Source organism: Phoca vitulina, unplaced genomic scaffold (assembly GCF_004348235.1).
Source record: "Phoca vitulina isolate PV1807 unplaced genomic scaffold, GSC_HSeal_1.0 scaffold82, whole genome shotgun sequence".
Taxonomy (NCBI): Eukaryota; Metazoa; Chordata; class Mammalia; order Carnivora; family Phocidae; genus Phoca; species Phoca vitulina.
Window position 1 is genome coordinate 4141192 of NW_022589785.1, and position 22572 is coordinate 4163763.

The 22572-nt window shown below is 39.5% G+C and overlaps 1 protein-coding gene and 1 long non-coding RNA gene across 11 annotated transcripts in view; one reads left to right on the top strand and one right to left on the bottom strand.

The window, feature by feature from the left end:
- MTMR3 (myotubularin related protein 3) overlaps nucleotides 1-22572 on the top strand; it is a 138397-nt gene that overhangs the window by 95306 nt on the left and 20519 nt on the right. For 5 of the 10 annotated variants that reach the window (XM_032395201.1, XM_032395200.1, XM_032395202.1 and 2 more), the window contains 5 exons: nucleotides 2791-2823; nucleotides 7265-7347; nucleotides 9527-9693; nucleotides 16403-16499; nucleotides 19000-19113. In XM_032395201.1, coding sequence (XP_032251092.1) covers nucleotides 2791-2823; nucleotides 7265-7347; nucleotides 9527-9693; nucleotides 16403-16499; nucleotides 19000-19113 — 494 coding nt within the window. The remainder of the gene's footprint in view (nucleotides 1-2790; nucleotides 2824-7264; nucleotides 7348-9526; nucleotides 9694-16402; nucleotides 16500-18999; nucleotides 19114-22572) is intronic. The other 5 variants (XM_032395203.1, XM_032395204.1, XM_032395207.1 and 2 more) reach the window with 2 other exon arrangements.
- The window catches only part of LOC116626074, a 93270-nt gene continuing 89809 nt past the window's right edge, over nucleotides 19112-22572 (bottom strand). Inside the window, exon 4 of the long non-coding RNA XR_004298163.1 lies at nucleotides 19112-20163. This is a non-coding gene — a long non-coding RNA (uncharacterized LOC116626074). The remainder of the gene's footprint in view (nucleotides 20164-22572) is intronic.

The window sequence follows — 22572 nt, forward strand, 5'->3', positions numbered from 1 at the left end:
ATGCTAATGGCTTCTTAGTGGAATAAGCATGGATGTTAAATACAATGTTTATTTGCATAATGGACTGTATTACTGAAGAAAAGGGAGGCTCTCAGTTCTTTTTTTTTAAAGATTTCATTTATTTATTTGAGAGAGAGAGAGCACAAGAGGGGGGGAGCGGGAGAGGGAGAAGCAGACTCCCTGCTGAGCAGGGAGCCCGATGCAGGACTCGATCCCGGGACTCCAGGATCATGACCTGAGCCGAAGGCAGTCGCTTAACCAACTGAGCCACCCAGGCGCCCGAGGCTCTCAGTTCTTAAGAGTGCATTTGCCCTTTTCAGTTATGAGGGTATTCTCAGTGAACTGGTTCTTCAGTGCACTGCCATCGTGAATGTGCCTTTCACCACAAAGATACGCAAGTGCATGTACTTCCACCAAATGAATGCCTTCTTCCTTTTTCCTTTGCTAGTATTGTGGCTTTCTTCAGTTTGATTCTAGCACTGAGAAATGTATTAAGATATTTTATAAAAGTTCAGGACCGTCCTTTCATTCAGACTTCACATTGTGTGTTTTGGGGTTCATTTTGGGATTCTTTGAAATCTGTCACTTAAGTTCATTTTACTTAGTGGTCCAGAAGTTACCTCTTTTGTCAAATCTTTTCATTTGTCAAAATGCTGCCATTTTGTTTGTAATTGGCATTTATTATTTATGTAGTATTTATTATTATTCTTTGTAGTTAAATATTTATATCCAGGAGCTGTTATGGTCTGAATTCCTCCTGGCATCTAGTTTTGGGCTATGATCATAGCTATTACTGTCCATCAGCTAAAAATACACATTGGATTCATCAAGGAAAGAGGCATGCTATGCATTCATACCATATAGCACATATACTGTTCAGAAGGGTCCATTTGATATTGGATAGTCACGATAGGAAGGAACGGGATGAAAACTCCTATAAAATCCTGGCAACCAGAAATTGCCTCCCAGCCACTGTGGAAGTAAGGACAGTAATAATTAGAATTGCCCAGTTTAATCTTGTGTTTAAATTCTGTTTATATGATTGGAATTAATGAAATTATAATTAAATTGCATGGGGGATGATACAGTTTCATGTTATCGTATTTTCCCATATTGTCCCCTATTTCTCAACTTACTGCCTTAGAGCCAGGTATTTCAGAGGCTATTTTTAGATCTATTTGGGAATAGGGTCTGTTGGAGAGAAAGCATGGATTTGATCATGTCATTTTCCAGCCTAAGGCCCTTCAGTGTTTCTTTACTACTTCTAAGATGAAATTACTTAGTATGGTATCAGGCTAAGTGGTGTGATCCTTGGTCTCTGCCAGCTTTTCTGTCAGTTTCTCTCTTTTCCCCTTTCTCCCCTTTGTATTATTAGTAAAACCACCCTCTTTGAAGTATTCAGCCACACCTCACACCTTTGAATTCTCTCTCTTCTCTCCTGCCTGGGGAATTTCTCTCCATCTGTCAAAACCCAGGTTAGGTGGTAACTTCTGTGAAGCCTTTCTCCGTTCCCTGACAGTTTGTTACCCCTGCCTCTGACTTCTTCAGTGTCTCAAACATGCCTTTACAACATTTGTGAGATGTGTTATAATTTTTTGGTTATTCATCTTTGTATCTTTGGAATTAGCATGTTTTCCTGGTGCCATGGTATTCAGTAAATATTAAGTGAATTGAAGTTAATATGAGTTTGAAATGGATATTAGACCATTTTAAAACCCCTTTGGGGTTTAAAGCTCATTTAAAAACAAATTTCTGTGTGACTAGGACTGTGTCCTCATCGTCTCTAACAGTAGCTGTGTGAGTAGGCTGTTTACTGGAATTGTTGATCCCCCATTGTGATTGAGGTACAGTGCTTAAGAAAACTTACCACTGTTCTTACTTTTGACCCATTTCCTCACCTAAAAGTGTTTTCTCAGCATAATAACCCTCAAAGGCATAGAGCTTGCATGTCATGTAAAAGTCCCAAGATAATGGCTTTGTACTCAGAAATGATTGTGCAAAAGTATTTTGGCATTGTAGCAACTTTAAACATTTCAAATCGAGAGAGACTAGGATTTCTCCATACAAATAATCACATCACAGTTAGTGCTAAGGTTCCTCAACCTGTGGTTACTCCACAAAACAGCGGCTCTTCCTGCGCTAGGTCCTGGGTGGAGACCAGAGAGTTGGTGGTGTCGCCCCTCTTTCTTTCTTTCTTTCTTCATCCCTTCCCTTCCCTCCCCTTCCCTCCCCTCCCCTCCCCTCTTCCCTCTTCCCCCTTCCCTCCTCTCAGCAGATAAGTATTTCAGTAAAATACATGAGATCAAGGGACTCCCTTTTAAAGGTTATAATATCTAAATCAAATACATTTCAACCATCAAAAGTCCAGATGTGCCAAGTATATACTGTGGCATGCCTTGGTTTTGCATCATTTTGTATGCTTTTAAGTCAACACATTTAGCACTTTAGAAAATGGCTTACCATCAGGTTTTAAATAGCTACCTGATACATATATTCTCTTTTAATTTTACAGCACATTGAATAAAACATGCCTGTAGATTTAGATACCATAACATCATTACTTTAAACGTTCACTGGGTATCAGGTTTCCAAGTCCTAGAATAAAGAACGTCTGTAGGAGAGTTCATTTGTAGCATTTAAGGTATGAATTGCTCCCATTCTGTGCTTTTCCCAAACTGTATTTTTACATATGTACAGGTATATTTCTTTGCTGAGCTCATTTATAAACAAGTAAGTGTTCAAGTGGAATTCATGAAAATTTAAAACCATTTTTGTTGTGTAATTCAATAGACTGCCTCTCAGTCTGCTGCTTCTGAAATCCCAGTAAGTAGCATGAGAATCTTAGGTGGTTTTTGCACCTGTGCTTTGGAACAAGTTGGTTTTGACTGTCAGATGCTCACCTTGCAAAGCAGCAGAATTTGTCCTCTCTGCATGAGTCCTTTCCCTTTTACTAGACAAAGTGCTCGTGGTACACTATGATGAGAACAATTTGTGGAGTGAGAAAAAGCCCCACAGTTTATACATAAACAGATGGAATTATGATCTTCAAAAAATGTAAAGTGAATTTCAACTAGGAATAATTTGTAAAATCAACATTAGTATCTAAAAGGACATTAGAGCTTCTATTTCCAGGCTGGTCTATTAATGCTTTTTAGGAAAAATGTGCAAGTGTAGCAGCTGCAAACACTTTCTTTAGCATTTTTTCACATTTTTTTCATTGTCTAACTGTAGTACAGCAAAAGTCTTTATTCCCCAAGTATCAGAAGGAGGTTATTGTTAACCCTTCATGCACCTTGGCCACAGTATTCATATGCCAGCAGAGGTCTCTGAATCAGTGCTGGAAGAGCAGTTTGTAAACATAGAAGGTGAGCAGTAAAGAGTTTGGATCTTTAACCTGTGACACAGTCGTCTTCTGACTGGTTTTTATGTAAGATTTAGAGTCCAGATATTCCACAGCTTATTACAGATTTTAGGTTTAGACTCATTATTCTCACTCTGTTACTGCCATTTTTAATTCAAATGTATGTACAGAATTAGTACTTTCCATTCAGGCTATAAAAAGGGCATTGTTTTTAAAAGGTAGAAATATCCCACTTTTAAATTCTGGTGCTTAAAAATACTGCACATGTGCTTGTGCACACACACACCGAGAAAGAATTAAAGTAAACATACTAGGGTATGATGACATAAAATTCCCTCTGGAGTGAGACAGTACTATGGATCTTTGATACTGTGCATGTCTGTTACAATTTTTAACTGCTGCTGTTCTGCTTTTTTGGGTTGATGCTCTTATGAATTTTGGTGTCCGCGATGTAACTGTTGGCCTTTTGAGGAATTAACAGCACTGAGTGTGTTTGATGCATTGTTTTGAGCATGAGTTTGGTGGAGATTATAAGAGGAAAATCACTGTAAAGGAAGATAGAATTATCTGGCAGGAAGAAGGTAGAGGAGAAAGGAGCAAAAAGAAAATGAGTTGCTACAAAACACTGAATCAGTGGGCTGGGGAGGATTTGAATGTGACTTTAGATTTCTTCCTACTCTTCCATGGATAGAACTGTCCGTAAGGAATCTGGTTTAAATTCTATTTTCCTCTTAAAGTCCCTGGTGGAGAGGCCACTTAGTTCTGAGAAAAACATTAAAGTACAGTTCATACAGAAAGGAGGGGCAGTCTTAGAGGAAGAAAGAAAGGTGCACCATTTTTATGGAAGGAGCCTGGGCTAGAAGACAGACATGGATTCTGGTCCTGTCTTTGCCACTAGCTTTTAGCGTAGAAGCTTAACCTCCCTGGGCTATAAAATGGCCTGGATTCAATGGTATAGATTGAAGACAATCTATAATTGTTTGCTAATAGGCTTGAATATGGGGTTTGCCTGGTTACAGAAATGGTAAGAGATCCTCTTGATGTGTGAGGAAAATTTAGAAACCTAAAGCAGTGGAGCAGGCCTTAAAAAAAAGTAGAGACACTTAGTGTGCTTTGGTTGGGTGTTTAAGAGGAAAAGAAGGCCTGTTCTGCCTTTTTGGAAGAGGAAGGAGGCAGTCTGTGGAGGGAACATTGAAGGGGACATTGGGGTAGAAAGGAGAAGAAAAAAGGGAGTTGTTCATTTGATATATAAAATCAGATATTTCTCTCTTATATGTCTCTCTTTTTTTATTGCTGCATATTAAATTTCCCTGCATGTGACAGTCTGCATGAGCATTAAAACCTGTTCTCCATATCTATGACTTGAGTACACATGGTTGTTTCTGGCAGCTTGCTAGTAGTATCTGCATACTAGCATCTGGTATTTTTATCCTTCTTCCTTAAATTTGTGATGCTAAAATGTGTGAAAATTTGCATATCGAATGCATTTTAGGTAGCAAATATTTTGCATGCTCTGAGGTGTTTCGTTATTCTGGAAGTCTGGACACAGGCGCTTGGGGTCTGATCCAACAGTAGGGGATGTAAAGCTTATCTGTTCTTTGTAGCACAGCACAGGCTCATTCACTCCCTCCAGCAGCTGCTAATAGCGTTAGTTTTCAGATTTCGTAGTTATAAGGAAGGTGACTGAAGGGGACCTGGAATGCAGGTGACTTCTGAGAGAGCAGCCTCTCCATGTGGATTTGTAAAGCTACTCTCACTCCACTCCAGACTCTTCCTATTCCCTCTGCCTGGGACTTCCTATGTTGTGATCATTTGATATTCAGAAAACATATAGGAAGGTTGGAAACTGGTCCAAGGAAGTCAGGAAGTAGGCAGACTTTTAGTTGGTAAAATTTTAGAAAATTGAAATTAGAATTCAGGCCTCTTGATTGCCATTCTTGCAGCCACTTTTGGGAAGGAAGGGAGAAGGGAAGGGGAGGTACATTAAAACAAAACAAATACAATATAAGAGTCTGTTATAGGGCACCCAAAGGACTGGCCTGCAGACGAATCAGTGTCCTCCTCCAATCTCCCATCTTTTTTTTAAAAAAGATTTTGTTTACTTATTTGAGAGAGAAAGTGACAACATGCATGTGTGCACACAAACTTGGGGAAAGGCAGAGGGAGAAGCAGACTCCCCCCCCTCCCAGAGCAGGGAGCCTGACATGGGGCACCATCCCAGGACCCTGGGATCATGACCTGAGCCAAAGGCAGACGCTTAACAGACTGAGCCACCCAGGTGCCACCTATCTCCATCTTTTAAATCTACTGTTCTTCCTTTACAAATTATCCCTACCCATTGGTACATATTGTTTTTTTCCTTCTGAGATGTACAGGTCTTGAAAGAATTTTTAGCTGCATCAGCTCTAGTTTCTCACAGCACCTTGTGGTTAAGGACTTAAAAACAGAGGGCCAAAGTTCCTTTTTTCTCAGAACACAAGATTTCTTCGCTTACTCCCAGTCGTATTATAAGTATAAGGGAATTTTATAGATTATAGATTTAGAACTAAGCAAGAAGGCTCTGGTCCTGAGATAGAAACTCCCATTTTCTATATATTATTATTTTGCTTGCTTCCCTTGTTTCATCCCTGCCCCAGTTTCTGTTTCTTGTCCCAGACATCCAGCACTGGGCTTCTTTTTGATTCTCACATAATTGTTCTGAGAGTTCTCTGCTGACTCTGGCAACTTCATGGTGGGGCAGGGTTTGCAGGAAGCCTGTTTCTGAAACTGGCTCAGCTAATATGATGGCCACCCTGTGCAGGCAGCACTCTTCTTTCTCTGTTGGAGACTGCCTGTCTCTTCTCATGCTAAACATGAATTGTTGGAATGCTCCTTGGAATTCCCAGAGCTACATTTTGCCTGGGCATGATATAGCATAATAGACAGTGGTCTACTCCTTCTCTAAGGAGTGAGTGTATCCATAATTATTTTACCAGGCTCTCTTGAGAAGTCTTGGAAATTGCTTTTTGAAACCAAGGGTTGAGTCAAGGTGAATTGAGCCAAGAGGGGGAGGATTCTCATGTCAACTTGAAGATTTGTCACCTGTTCAGATGCTTTCCCTGTCTGCCTCCCTTCCCTTCTCCCAGCCCTCTCCACTATTGTCCTTACTTCTGTGTTCAGTAGAGTCTGCTCACCAGATTGGCAGGGAGAGAACCATTCCAGCTTGCGCATACCTCAAGCCCCACTTGGCAAACAGGGATTTTCCTGGTCTTTTGAAGCAAATTAGACCTAGCTAGTTTTAGGACCTTCGACCACTGTGTGGCCTGCTCCCTCCTTTTTGATGTTTATGGGTCTATTCTGCTGAGCACAAAGCCTAACAAGCAGCCACGTCTTTTCTATGCAGCTTGCGGGCAGTTTGGATCTCCAGTCTTTTTCAGGATGTTCCTTTGCTGACACAAAGCCACAAGCACACTTTGTCATTTGGGGCAAATAAGTGTAGTCCTACTGTCACCTTGATCGGCACTTCTCTGTAAACAAGACCAGATTACCATTCTGGTTCCCTTTAGCTTCTTTGTCATTGCAAATCACAGCTAGCTGTAGTGTGTAAAGTAGTACTTGGGGAGATTATGAGTTTGATACTTGAGAGATGACATATTTCCCTGTTCTTTCAGAGGTGGTGCCTCCTCTTCATTCCTTGTCTTCATGCGCAGACATGACTTGAGGCTGTTGATTTAGAAGGAAAGGAAGGGAAACCCTAATTCACTCAGTAGTAAATCACTTGAATACTACTGATTCAGATAAATTTGCAGTTCTGTTCGCTGCTTTCCCTTGTAGAGCTTTTGAATCTTTCTTGTTGGACCCATTGAGGGAACTGCAGGATCAATGCCTTCTTGACTAAGGGGACTTCATCTTTTTTAATTGCAGGTTCCATTACAGCTTATAGAAAGTGTTGAATGCCGAGATATATTTCAGCTTCATTTGACTTGCAAAGACTGCAAAGTTATCAGGTATGTGATGTGTTTATGCTGCTCTTTAGTGTGGAAAATACGTATTTTTAAAAGAATGGATTCATGGTTTGTAACAGAAAAACAGCTTTTGAGGGTCAGCCTTGTTAGGAATATTTTCTGAGTAGTTAGTGCCTGAAATATTTCATCTTTAGCCTACTTTCCTATTCAAAAGTGATTTTTAAATTTTTTACTTGGAAATAATTTCAAATTTACCAACAAAAGTGCAACAATTAAAATATTACAGAGAACACCAATATGAACATTTTACCCCATTTGCTGTATTGTTTGCAGGGGCTCTGTGTGTGTATGTGTGTGTGTGTGTGTGAGATTCTTTTTCTGAACACTTTGAAAGTAAGTTATGTAATCCTGGCTTTTCACCCTGAAATACTTTGGTGTGCTTTCCTAAGAATAGGGGTATTTTCTTACATACCATGGTATCATTATCAACTTCACAACTTCACAACTTCACACTCCTAATACTTTTATCCAGTCTTCTATCCATGTTCCAATTTTGTCGCTTGACCTAATAATGTCCTTTATAGCATTCCTCTTACCCCCACCTTGTTCAGGACTGGATCCATGCAAGGTCAGGTATTGCATTTAGTTGTTATGATTCTGTGGCCCTCTTTATTTTTTTAAAGATTTTATTCATCCATTTGTCAGAGAGAGAGAGCGTGCGTGCACAAGCAGGGGGGAGCGGCAGGCAGAGGGAGAAGCAGGCTCCCTGCTGAGCGTGGAGCCCGATGCGGGACTTGATCCCAGGACCCTGGGATCATGACCTGAGCCGAAGGCAGACACCTAACTGACGGAGCACCCAGGCGCCTCTGTAGCCCTCTTTAATCTAAAATATTTTTCACTACCTTTCTTTGTCTTTTATGACATTCACATTTTAAAGAATATTATCTTTTATTTTAATTGAATTTTTCTCATTTTGTGTCTGTACAGTGTTTCCTCATGATTAAATTGAGGTTGTGTATTCTCAGCTACAGTACTGTATGTGTGAGGTTGTGTCCTTCTCAGGGTGCTCTGTTACATCTGGAGGCAAGCAATGTCCGTCTGTCCCTTATTGGTGATATTAATTTTGATCACTCTTGTTGAGGTGTCACTTGCTTTCTGTATAATTTCTACATTTTCTCCCTTGCAACTAATAAACAGTCTGTGAGAGGCACTTTAAGACAATGAAAAAATATCCTGCTTTTCATCAAGTTTCTCCATTGCTTTAACATCCATTATGGTTTTTATCTGATAGAATCTTTACTATAATGATTGCAAAATGATGCCTGAAATGTGTTTTTAAATTTAGTAACTCTAGAAGTTCTAAATTCCCTTATCTCTTTGACTAATTTTGGAGTGCCAGTAAACACTGTGTGGCATACTGATGAGCCACATTGATTGGAATGAGGGAGAAGTGGCCTCCTTGGTTTTAAGGTATATAATAAGTTGCCTTTTAGCCATTGAGATTTGGTTTGCTTTGATAGATACTAACTACAACTCATATTTAAAAAGCTTGTTTATTAATTACTCAGTTTTAAATACTGTCTGCATTTGAAAAGGTGAAGTATTTTTTGCCCTAATTGAATCTAAAGATACGTACCCAAAATTACAATTCATAATAGAATTGTTTGGTTCTCTACATGGTCATAGCTGAAAGTTTCAGTGTAATATATCTTATTTTGGATCTACAGTTGCTGATTTATTCTAATTGCTGAGTAGAGAGATTTTGAAATTATCAAACTGGCCAAAAGTTGTGCTGTGATTTATTTTTGAGTTTGGCCTCATAGGTTATAACAAAACAAAAAGAACTTCTCTTAAACCTATTTCTTGACAACCTTTATAAAGCTTTGGTGGAAGATGTAGAAGGAAATCTTACTCATGAAAGAGAAAACTGCCATTTTACTTTAATAATTACCATTAATCAATCTCTGAAGCAATTTCACCAGCCTAAAAATAAGTTTTCCACATGTCCATTTTTTTTTTCTTTTTGACATTTTGCACCATTGGCTAAAATTTGTTGGACCTCTTTTTATTATAAATGATGAACATGCGAATGGCCACCTCTGATGCTTTCTTGACTGTAGTCACTGCACCAGGAGGTAGGCACTCTTGAAATGGTGGCTTCCCTTAGGTTTCATTGTCAACTGTCTGCTAATTACATCCATACTTGTTTGGCTTTACAAAGGTGTCAGTTCTCAACCTTTGAGCAGTGTCAAGAGTGGCTCAAGAGACTGAACAATGCAATCCGACCACCTGTGAAAATAGAAGATCTCTTCTCATTTGCATACCACGCTTGGTGCATGGAGGTCTACGCCAGTGAAAAAGAACAACATGGAGACCTGTGCAGACCAGGTAGACCTTTCTAAAATGTGCAAATGGTGGCTTTTTTGAACTACTGTTTGAGGTACCCTTAACATGAAATGGGACTCCTAAGCATACATGTATTCATTCAGTGTATATTTTATGGAGCACCTAGCATGTGCCCATCACTTTAAGCTTAATAGAACATGTTTCCTGCCTTTTGGGGGAAGGGAAGAACACTAGATTTGGCATCACCATCTACTGGGCCTAAAAACAACTATAGTAAGGTTTAATGGGTGTTGTAAAGAAGCCTAATGAAAGGAAGCCATGAGTGTTGTATACACATCTGGGAAGACTTCACATTCAAAGTAGCTTTTGAGTAGGCTTTGAAGGTGGAATAAGGAAGGGTTCATTGATTAGAGAAAGGGGGAAAATGTTAACGCAGGTTTCATGAACAAAGGTCCAGAGGTATGTGAGGGTAGGGTGCAGAATAGTGGCATATTTTCTTATTTTCAAGTCAGAGATTTCCTATCATCACCCCTTTCATCTCATAGGTGATGAAACCGAGGTCTAGAGAGGCCAGGTGACTTCCCTCAGGACAAAGAGAGAAGCTGAGCCTGTGCTGGAGCCCAGGCCTCCTACCTTCCCAGGAGATCTTTGTTCCACTCTGTCTTTCTCCCTCAGAAATGGCTTGGATCAAGTTCATGTTATTTCATGTTATTTCACATGTATTTGTAAACTTTATGCTGCCATAAATAGAACCTTGCTGGTCCAACACTCAGTCTTTAGTATGTCCAGCCTGGAAGCAAAGTCTTGAATTTATAAGCAGTGAAAAGTTGTGATCCTCCTTCCGGTTCAGCTTACCCTTAGGACTTTTTTCTCTAAACTTCAGTTTTTAATCCTGAATTGTCAATCTTAACCGTTCTGCCCTGGGTCATTTTAAACATTTGAGGCTAATCCAGCTTTGCTTGCATCACTTTGGTTTCCTGGCTCATTCACTGGTTGAAGTTTTTGGTTCATAATTAAAATATAAGCGTCATCTTATTTTTAAAGATGCTGTGATATATACTTTTGTTTGACCCTCATGACCTCATCAAGCAGGCAGGATAGCCTGTGTCTCTGTTTTGGGAGCCAAAGAAATGGAACTTAGAGGTAAAGCCTGCTGCCAGGTCCCACTGCCAGTCAGTGACAGAGCTAGGACTTAACCCCAGTTTTCAGCTATTGAGAGTTGCCTGTGTGGGGTGCTGTGGATGCAGAGATGAAAAACAGGCGCTGCCCTTGTGGAGCCACAAAGAAAGCCTCAGGAATCCAAGCTACCCATGAGCCTGGTCAGGCCAGTGAAACCCAGAGTCAGCCACAGGAGTCCACACCATCCTTGAAAAGGGTATGAGAATGTGCTTAAACTGTGTCTGACTTCACTCCTTCATCCATTGCATCTTTTTCTTTTTCCTTCTTTATTGACATGCCATTGTATTTTGTTATTGTTGTTGTTTATGGCTCTTTTCGTTTTTTTTTTTCCCCCAAGGTAAAATTTATGTACAGTAAAATGCACAAATCTTAACGTATTTTTGCTGAATTTTTAGTCTCTGCCATTTCCTAGGATAATGAAGTTAGTGAGTTATATCTTGCTCTATGATGTTGGTTAGTCAGCAAGGCTTGCTTTTTCTCCTAACCTCCTTTTGTCACAACTGCAGACTGACAATTCCTCATCTGTTTAGATGACTCCTTATTCCCTTGATAAAATTAGTTTCTTTTGGATTTGAGCCATCTCTTAGGATATTGCTAAGGTGTGCCAGGTCAGAACTTCACTCTTTTAATTATGGATGGCCATGTCTTGAGCTGGGATGACTTCTGTCCCCAGATCCTTCCCTTCCTGATGATATCTGGTATTCTTTGGCCACCAGAACATACAGATGTCCACAGTGTTCTCTATCTTTTCATTAGTTTGTGATGGATGGAGGTATTTGGGGGGTAACGTACTAATTTAAGAACTAGGGAGCCTGAATTCAAACCCATACTTTATCATTTAATTAAAAAAATAATACTGGGCAAGCCATATCTTCTTTGTACTTTAGTTTCCTTTGTTCTTCAGACTGGGACGTTCCTTTTCTCCCTGCCCAGGCTGATCTGGGTATCCTGAAGATCAGATCTGTTACTGCTGGAGAGTTCAGTTCAGTAAATATCTGAGTGCTTCCTGTGTGCCATGCTTGTCAGAACATTTTGGAAATTATGACTGTACAAGGTGATGCCATTGTAACTGATGGGTTGGAACTTACTCTGTGAGTAAAGGTTGTATTTTGTTTCTTCCTAATATGTCACAAATCCACACTGAAGTTCACCTACTGCCACTTACATGGAATCTTATTGTACTTCAGTGACTTGGTTTGAGTTTGTTTACATGTATGGCTTTTTCCTTTTTATATATTTTCACTGTGGAGTACAGAGGGGAAAACTTGCTCTTAATAAAAAATACTGTGGTGGCATTTTTAAAGCCAGTCAACCTGGTTCTTCTGTCTCCACCCAATATTGTTGAGTGTTGGTGGTGGCTACAACATTACTCACCAAGTAGGAGCATACCAGACAACCACATTCTTATAAGTCATCTTTAGGGTGAGACAACACTTGAAATATTTCAAAGTGATGCCTTTGTATAATCTGCTCCAACATATGAGATCATAAGCATAGACTCTGAATGGCTGAAGTTAGTTTAGTCTTTTAGCAGTTAATAAAGCCTTTTATGGATTCTTCTCTGCCTTGTCTGCTAAGAGTAGAATGTGTCAGAAAGGAGGGAAGTGGGAAAATTGCATCATTACCTTGTATTCATATAAATCTTAAGTTTCTGACTGTTGAAGCTGTCATAGTTAAGCCAGCCATATGGTGGCCAAAGCTCTGAGTCTTAATCTGCTTTGGAAGAAGTCTCAATATTGCTATTGGAATTTACCTGTGAAACTTGCAAAAGTCTTGGCGAAACTCTTGACTTGACTCTTAGACCCATTTCAAACTCTGAAAAAGGAATGGACTGAAAGCTTAAAGCTTCTCTCCCATGTACTCCGTTTTCTTCTCTTCATTGTAACTGCCTTCTTGGTGATCATCCTGTACTTGAGCATTAAGCAGGGATCCTGACAAATGACTGGGCAATTCAGTTATTAGTTTCGTAGCATCAGGCCCATCTCTCTGACCTCTCTTCTGTGAAATGCCCATTAAGTGCATCTTGTTTAACGATGAACAGCATAGGACTCTGGGTCTTAACAGCTGTTGTGCAGCTGCCTGTTTAGTATAAAGTCAAAGCCCTTGTCATCAGTCTTACGAGTTTGAACAAAGTCCAGTAAGTGTACATTTAGATGACTGTACTGGGACCTTTGTTCATAGAAAAGAATGATTCCTCCTTCCATATTTGAAAATCTGGGAGGGCTGGTTCTTACCTTCTCTGACTCTGGTACAGTTCTTCTTCCTCACATCCTGGATAGAAGACTGGCTGTTCTATCCCAGACCTTTAGGCTGTGTATAATTGTGGGCTTGAATGCTCAGAATCACCCAGGGAGCTAGACTTTTGGGGGGAGAATTTTTTTAGACTGCCTATTGACACTGGTTATGATAGAGGGTCTCATTTCTTTAAAAAGGTTTTTATTCCCACTGAAATAAGAATTGCTGGACTGTTTGCATTTGTTGTACAAGAAATACTAAACATTAAAAAAGGACACATCTTCATTTGGGGGTGGGAGGAGGGCAGACAGCAGGGTTGAAATGGAAATTCAAAGCCAAAGAAACTTACAACCATAATATTTAAAATGGGATATTATAGTATATTTAGTATTGAATCAATGGAAACCTAAGAATTCTTAGAGGGAAATTCTTAAGGGAAATCAGCAAATAGATATGCTTGGCATTCACTTTTCTAGCTGAATAAACATAAGGGAACTTCTAACACAATTTGGCAAAAGCCAATTGAATTACTCATGTATTTAAGGTCTATTGCTAGATTTTTTTTTTTTTTTTTTAAGCATTGCTTTTCAAACTAAGTTGTGATCCACTTGTGGGTCGTGAAATCAAAAATTTTAAGGAATGAAATATAAAATGAAACATGTAGGATAGAAAATATCAAAATGTATCACACGTAGTAAGGGTGGATAGTTTTGTGAAACTCTTCTAAAAATAAACCTGTATTATGATTATGATGTAAAACCTAATTCTTATTTGGGTTGTGATGGTCAGTTTCAAAGTTAGGAACTCACTGTTTTAGAGGATTACAAAGGTAATTAAAACTCCTTTTTCTCAAGGAACTTGAATAACAAGTTTTATGCTTGCTACACAGTATATATTTCTTTGTGTGGAGCTCAGAATTTCATGCTCCTGATGGTGGTAAGCTTTTCTTTGGGCAAATTGCCAGTGATGGAGGTGGTGATTTGCCAGTGATTATTTTAAAATTAGAGGGTCCTTTTAGGGCATCTGTGTGGTTATGCTAAGATTGGAGGTACTAATGTTAAGAGTCATTAATTAAAGTACTTTTACCTTTTGCAAAGACTTTGGAGCTGTATCACAGGTGGGAAAAATCTCATTAATTACTGAACTTGGAAATTGTCATGGTTTTACAGTTTTTAGATTGGGATTAAAAGTGAAGGACTCTCTAATATTCTTTTTTTTTTTTTTTTTTTTAAGATTTTATTTATTTATCTGACAGAGAGAGAGAGAACAAGTAGGCAGAGAGACAGGCAGAGGGAGAGGGAGAAGCAGGCTCCCCACTGAGCAGGGAGCCCGATGCGGGGCTCGATCCCAGGACCCTGGGATCATGACCTGAGCCGAAGGCAGCCGCTTAACCGGCTGAGCCACCCAGGCGTCCCTCTAATATTCTTGATGGTCACTATTCCTTACAATTTGTAAGGCACCCCATTTCAGATAGCTTTCTTCCTATTTGAAAGCCTACATCACATCTAAAACTTTTCCAAAATGGGGTTCATTCAGCTGATTATTTCTTCCTGAATCTCTGTACCTCATCTTTTTATAGCTCTCCTTCAGGAAACATATAATACCTAGTTGAAGCTCAAGAAAAGCAGTTTAAATGGGAAGTAGTTTTATAGAATTGTCCTTCATTCAAGTAATTGTTGTTTCCTATTCTGAAGCTCCTTTCCCAGGGAGAGCAAAGCTTTATACTTTGATCACCAAAGCAGTCTAGTCTGCTTTGTGCTTTTGTTATTGTAGTTTCTTCCAGCCCCCACCAGCATTTATTTTACAACCTGTAACACTACATATTAGAGATACTGCTTAATGGTTTTTTGTTTGTTTTACTGCCCTAGGACTCTGTGTGTTTTCAAGGAAGAAAGTTATTTCAGATTTAATGACTTTTATGTTAGGTTCACTTCTGCATTTGTTGCTTGCTGTCTTTAGGAAGAGAAAACCAATTTCATTAGGGCAAATGTAGGCGGGTTATACTTGTTTGGATGGATATTCTTACAAATGCTTAGCACTTTACTTAGTAGTATGGTGTTTCCTGAGATTCCTGGGTACTGGCAGTTACAGTTTCGTGATCTCTTATCTTCAATTCTATAATCTATAAGGCTCTGAAAATCAAAATATTTCTCTTATTTGGTGGCTTGACCTGATCTGAGCTGACATGAAGCTATTTGCTGCTTTACTTATTCCAGTTAGTGTGAATTTTCCATGTATTTCACTGTAGAAATATTGTTTGATTAGTAGACCCTGTTGAGAGTGTTAATCTAATACTATATTATATACACCATCTTAAACTCCAGAAAACTCAAGTTTTGAAATCTGGCCCATAGGGTTTCTTATGAGGAGTTGTAGATTTGTATTACTATTCTTGGTGAACTTGTTGATTTTATTTTTTACGTATACTGTGAGTGTGGAAATAGGAGAGTAGCCAGTATAGTGACAGGGACTGGGTTTTGGGACCAGACAGATTTGCCATAATAACCTCTTTCAGTTTCATTTTTATCCTCTGTAAAATGAACTCGGTGATAACCTCTCTGAGTTGGTAGTAGTGATTAAATGAGATAACAATTCTTGATCAAAATTCTAAGATGTGGGAACAACCTAAGTGTTCATCAATAGATGAATGGATAAAGATGTGGCATATGTGCATGTGGCTGCGCATGCGCGCGCGCGCACACACACACACACACACACACACACACACACAGGAACATTACTGAGTAATAAAAAAGAAAATTCGCCATTTGTGACAATATGGAGGGACCTAAAGGTTATTATGCCAAGTGAAATAAGACAGACAAAGCACCATATGATTTCACTTATATGTGGAATCTAAAAACGAAGAAACAAAAAAAAAATAGACACAGATTCGTAAATACAGAGAACACACTGGTTCTCTGGTTGCTAAAAGGGAGGGGTGGGCAAAATGGGTGAAGGGGATTAAGAGGTACAAACTTCCAGCAATAAATACGTCACAAGGCTATAAGGTACAGCATAGGGAATATAGTCAATAATACTGTAATAACTTTGTATGGTGACAGATGGTACCTGCACTTACAGTGAGCATTTCATAATGTATATAATTGTTAAATCACTATGTCATACACCTGAAACTAATGTAAATTGTATTAGCTATATTTCTATTAAAAATTAATTTCCTCATTCCTTTGTGTAGTCTTATCCTGACAGGGACTTTTTAAACTAAAACTAAATATATGTTATTTATATGACTGAGCGGGGTAGCTATGCTTTTATTCTACCTGTTTTGCAAAATGGTATTCATTTCTTTCTTTCTGCTGTCCTTGGCCCCTAGGGGAGCATGTAACATCAAGGTTTAAAAACGAAGTGGAGCGGATGGGTTTTGATATGAACAATGCTTGGAGGATTTCCAACATCAATGAGAAGTACAAGTAAGTTGTATGGGTGCCTGTGGACTGTGTTTCACAGCCAGTACCTTTGCAAAAACCCCAGTTCTCATGTGGCAGAACATTTGAACTTAGACATAGACATATTTTTTTCAATGGAATTTTATTTATTAAATCTAACTGCATGGTCTTCAGGGTACTTCATGAGTCTTCTGTTGCCATTGCTGTCACTGGAGTGGAAAAATGATATGTTGTAGGATTCTGGAATCTTCCTTTCCATCCCTTCCAGACCTCTGTTCTTCCTGGTTCATGCATTTCCTAGACAATATTGTGTTCTCGTGTAGGCAGGCAGTTTCCATTGGTCTCTTCACCACTTGATGTCACATTGGAGATAGAATCCGTGATCTCACAAGCAGTGATAAAACACTTAGAAGCTAGTTTTTATGACTTAGTTTACTCCAGATTCTGTGAAATAGGCGTAAGTAGTATTCTGTTCTTTCTAACTTCATAGCTATGACCATTTAATCATTAAATATTAATGTAATCACTATTAAATATTTCCCATTTCTTGTTTCCTTAAAAGGTGTAAGTACTTTGGTGTGTCGGGGGGGGGCAGTTAACTACTATGATTTTGGTGGTCCAGATTTCTGTAAAACAAAAGAAAATTGTTCAGGAGATTTAGATTAATATTTTTCTCCTCTTAAGATTCCCTCTAGCAGTTGGAGGCATTAATCATTCTATTTTTTTTGAACTGCCTCAAATTATGATAGCCATTTTCCTGGTCTATTTGTGGGTAGCCATCAGAGCATTTCATTTTTCATTGGAAAAACTATAGCTGATTACCGTATGCAGCTCTTAACATGGACATTGGCCGAGGAATTAAGAACCTGTTGTGAAGAAATAGGAGCTACAGACCTGTCATACCTTGCCTATTCTCAGTCACAAGCCAAAGCAGAGAAGGGAGTTGGAGGCTGGAGGCGAGGTATCAGTTGGAGGCTGGAGGCGAGGCATCAGAGAGCCTGAGACTGCCAGAGGCCCTGCTTATATATAGCCCTCCTTTCCTATGCTAGAAACAGCTTATCTCCGTGTAAGCAGCTAGTATTTGCTAAAAAGGTGACTACTAGATAGTGTAATACTTACAGGACAAGGAATATTGGGTGAAGTCGGAAAACCGAATTAAGCTAAACTTGTTGAAAAAAAAAAAAGTTCAAAAGCTGTTTGGTTTTCAAAATCGCTATTCAATATGGGTTTTAAAAATTAATTTTTGTCTTTGAGTCCACTATTTCTACCTCAAAACCAGTCTTCAGGACATTGAAAAGTTCTTCCTACTACAAAGAAGGAGAGCTAAATTTACTGTTAAGTTTTAAACAAGATAAAAGAAGACAAAAGAACAGGACTTGTGGTTAGCATATTAACTATGCTCACAGTGTCCTAGGTCATTTTTAGGAGTTTGTGGGTGTTAAGTTTATAGAGCTACTCTTGGTTGTAGATATTCTCTTGGTCCAGTGGCTTTTAAGTTCCTGATATTTAATCTTCTAGAAATTGAGAACACGATGGAGATACTTAGTGCAGAATGATCAAAACCCCTAATTCCTAAGCTACTTGGTGTTTTCTGCCTCTTCCCCCAATGCATAAGGTAGGCTAGGGCCAGGCGGTGGTGGTGCAGGAGAGGGAGGAATTTGTGTATTTTAAGATTTAGATTAAAGGTCTTCTTGCCTTCACTGTTGAAAAGGAATATTGGGATACCCATAGAGAGACACTGTCCTGTAAGTGAAAAACCTGTCAGAAAGAACTGCTTTTTAGGGCACCAGCTTGACTAGCATGCAGTTACTGGCTGCCTCCCTAATGAAAACAGCTTTTTTCCTCCTTGAATATAATTCTGAAGTGTGTTTTATAGAAATTATGATTAATAGCTTATTCACGTTACTATCCTGGGTCAGTGGGCCTGTGATTATATATGCAAATGTCCTGACTTATGGTACTGCTTCTGCATACCCATGCCTGCACCTGTTACCTATAATTAGGCCACATCAAAGAATATGTTAGTAATTCTATAAGGTCTCTGGAAGCTTGAAATTGTGGGCTTTTGTCCTCCTTCACATGTTTCCCTTTGACAGAAGCCTGAAAGAGTGAGGGAGTCTGATTGAGGTGACAGACTTTCACTTCTGTAGTTGGACTGTGCACTTTGTGTAGTTAAGAAATTACTTGTATGTTAGTTACTTCACGGTAACTTTCTGTTGTAACAAAGTAACTGCCTGTGGACTCCCTTTATATCACAGATGTTAAGATCAACAAATTTCCAAAGGCAGCCTAAAGTGGAACAGTCCAAGATAGTGTCACGTGACATATGCATAAGTAAACACCTAAGGCAACTAGTTCTGCTGAGTAGGCCAAGACTCAACTAAAGCTCCTTATTGCCTTTTAACTGGTTCTGGGGTAGCTTGATCAACATCCTTATGCTGGCTCATCTAGTGTCTCTCCCTCTTCTCCCTCCGTGTCTCCCTGTCTTCTTCCCCCACTCCCTCTTTCTCACCTTCCCTGTTAGGCTATGTGGTAGCTATCCACAGGAGCTCATAGTGCCTGCCTGGATCACCGACAAAGAACTAGAGAGTGTGGCAAGCTTCAGGTCCTGGAAGCGCATCCCTGCTGTCGTCTACAGGTAAGTAAGCCTGGCCAGCTCGAGCCCGGTCTGATGCTGCTGTCCACTGCATGGGGTCTGCTGCTCTGCTGCCGCTAACCTGGGAAGGAAGGGAAGGGTTCAGAGAGCTTCCCAGGCAACTGTGTGCTTCCTCTTATAGTTAAATTCACTCTTCCGGTGACACACCCCAGTACTTACCGCATGCAGAACACTTGCTGATGGTTCAAGTGATAAGAAAAATTTAATAGGAAAGTGGCTCATCTTGTATTTTAAGATCCTTCTGACATTCTATGGGAAGATAATGTGTTACTGCATTTAGCTTCCGATGTTGGCCTTTGGATTGAGAGAGAGGAGTTCCAGAAAGTGAGAGTTGAGTCATCTGTGATTGTTTTTGTGGTTGAAACTTTGAGACATGAGAGAGTTCTGTTTTGAGAGGGAGCATTTAAAGAAGGCGGCTAGGGCTTGGCTAGATAGAAGATCTTAAAGATCAAAGGCATGAGAGCCAAGGGAGTCAAGTTCTAGAACGGGATGGTGGCGTGATGTTGAGCACAGATTTGGGAGTTCAGGTCTTTTCACTGATACTCTTGCTAAGGCACCTTGAGTAAATTCCCTAACTGACCTCAGCCTGTTCCTAATTAGTAAAATGGGAATGATGGTCTTACTTTACAGGTATGCTGTGCCACTGAATGAATCTGTAAATATTGGGCTTCCCTAAGCAGTACATGGAGTAGGTTGTATTCCTGGGGGCTGCTTTTATATATAATTCATTGAATAGCTCAGTTCTCAAGGACTCATATTAAGACTTGAAGAAGTCATTCCCTCTTATTTTGAAACTGTTTCAGGTGTCATCTCTTTGTAATATTTACATTCTCCATTTCACTTTTCCAGTTTGCAGACTTTTTGGGCTTTCCTTGAATTTGGGCCCAACCACTGGGGCTTAGAGACTTTAATGCCAGGAAGCATTCCGTTGAAATATTGAGGTCGTAGGAGGGATTTATCTCCTTGTGGAATTTCCACTGAGGTAACCAGCTTGTTCATTTAGTCCACTGATGGCAAATTTTGATGGCCGTCCTGAATAGAGAGAGATGAAAAAGTATTTGTTTCTGGCCCAGTGAAATCCATTAAGTTTTCAATCTCAATTTTCATCACTGTTGTTTTCAGACACCCCTAGAAAAGTAGGTCACCAAATTTACCTATCACTCAAGTGACAAGGATGACACAGGAATTACAGAGCAGGGAAAACTGAAAGGATTTGCGTCTTATCAGTGATTGGCCCAGCTCAAATAGGGGCAGCAGCCAGGACTGCTCTGTGGCCAACAACTGTGTTAGATCAGCAGCCCTGGCATTTGTAGGGTTTGCTGACTTTGAGCATCAGGGGGAAGGACTGTCATTTTCAAAGTACAGGGCTTTAGGTGAATTCTCCTTGTTGGTAGAGAACTCTGTAAATGCAAATTAAAGAAAAACTTCTTAGAATAGGGGAAACCTTTTTTCCCTTCTAAAATTTATTCTAGAGGGTATAAGCCATGGGGTTTTTTCCCCCAGCCCTTTCTAGAGACCATAGTGTGTGTGTGTGTGTATATATATATATATATATATATAAATGAAATTTATTTCCAATTTCTCTGAGAAAATGTGCTCTCAAGTTCTTGGTATTAAAAAAAAAAAAAAAAAAAGAAAGTTATTGGTATAGTCCACACAAAATCAGATAGACTTCTAGGAACTAGCCTCTGTTTTGGAACATGTGTCTTGTATCTCTGAGCTCCAGACTGGGTTGTTAAATTGTTGGGGAGCTTTGTAAGCAGTGTATAGAAGAATGTTTTGGGGATACTCTGCCACTCTCTGCTTTTCCAGCCCAGGTGGCAAGATGCTTCTGAATCCAGCATGAATTTAGTTGTCTGTAGACTGCAGTGTTGATTCCTGAAGTTGCTAGCAGCAGTTACTTGACAGCACCACGCTGAACCAGTGCCTGATTAGTGTTTTTTTCCCCACTGTGATGAGAGAGTGTTTAATTGGGTTTATCACTGAAGACAGAGATTGCTCTAACACAGCAAGATGGTGCAAAGGGCATCTATCTGTAGTGCAATTCACAGCTCCCCTCTTTGTGTATTGAGTGGTTATTAGAAATTTCTAGTCCTTTAGTGAGCTTGCCTAATACTAACTTAGGGATAGTTTAAATATTTATGTATTTCTATATGAAATTGAAGCATTCAGTGTTAAGTAGGGCATCTTAATTTTTATACTTTTTCCTGGTTCTGTTTGTTAATATGGTAGAAATGCTCTTTAGTGATTTATTGTATTGTTTTAGTTCTTGATCATGCAGTCGAAAGCATTTTGGAAGACTGCAGAAAACTGCTTATTCCAACAGCTCAGTTGCAGTCTGGCTGTTAAAATGCATGACCCTTTAAACCCAAGATCCAAGCTGAAGAGTGCCATCTTCTGCTCCTCTTGGGCACTGCTGGGAGCATTGCAGAGAAAGAGGATGCTCAGGAAAGGCCCTGCCAGCCTCTTTTATGAAGGTTTGGCATTGGTCAGCTCTGTTGTTTCCCAGTGCCTATTATATATGCTAGTAGGCATTTTAGGAAATAGGTTTTATTTCCGTTGGGCTCCATTCAGCAGGTGAGCCAATTGAGCATATTGGCAAGTGCTTTCTGTTACTTGTCTCTCTGTTCTGAAGGATTTAAAAACTACAAGGAAACTGATGGTTCCAGTGGAATATGGTTCTTGCTGAATTTCATTGATTGCTGGTGAGCTTTAGGATTAGAACAAAAATTGTTCTCACGTTGTTCCTTGAAGATGACAAATAGATTCAATAGTATGTTTTATTTGAATCTATCTTCTACATATGTGTTATATGTGTGTATGAATGTATCTATTTAGATTTTTTAAAAGATTTTATTAATTTGAGAGAGAGCATGTGAGATGGTGGAAGAGCAGAGGGAGAGGGACAAGCAGACTCCGTGCTGAGCTCGGAGCCTGATGTAGGGCTCCATCTTAGGACCCTGAGATCATGACCTGAGCCAAAACCAAGAGTTGAACGCTTAACCGACTGAGTCACTCACCTGCCCCTGTATTTAGATTTTAATGGGGGGTAAGACATGGACACTTCCCCTCTGGGAGATAGAATTGGGGAGCATATAAATTTTTTGCTTACTACTTACTCTGTTTCATAATGAACTGATTACTTTTAGAACTTTTTAAAAACTACTTCATGATTGTCACAGTTCACCCCTTTAAAGTGTACAGTTCGGTGATTTTTTAAAAATACATTTACAGAGTTGTACAACCATCACTACAATCAATTTTAGTACATTTTCACCACCTCAGAAAGAAACCCCAGACCCATTAGTAGTCAGTCCCTATCCCCTTCCCAATCCCTGTAGCCCCAGGTCACTAGTAATCTACTTTGTTTCTACAGATTTGCCTATTCTGGACACTTCTAATAAATGGAATCATACATGGGGCGCCTGGGTGGCTCAGTCG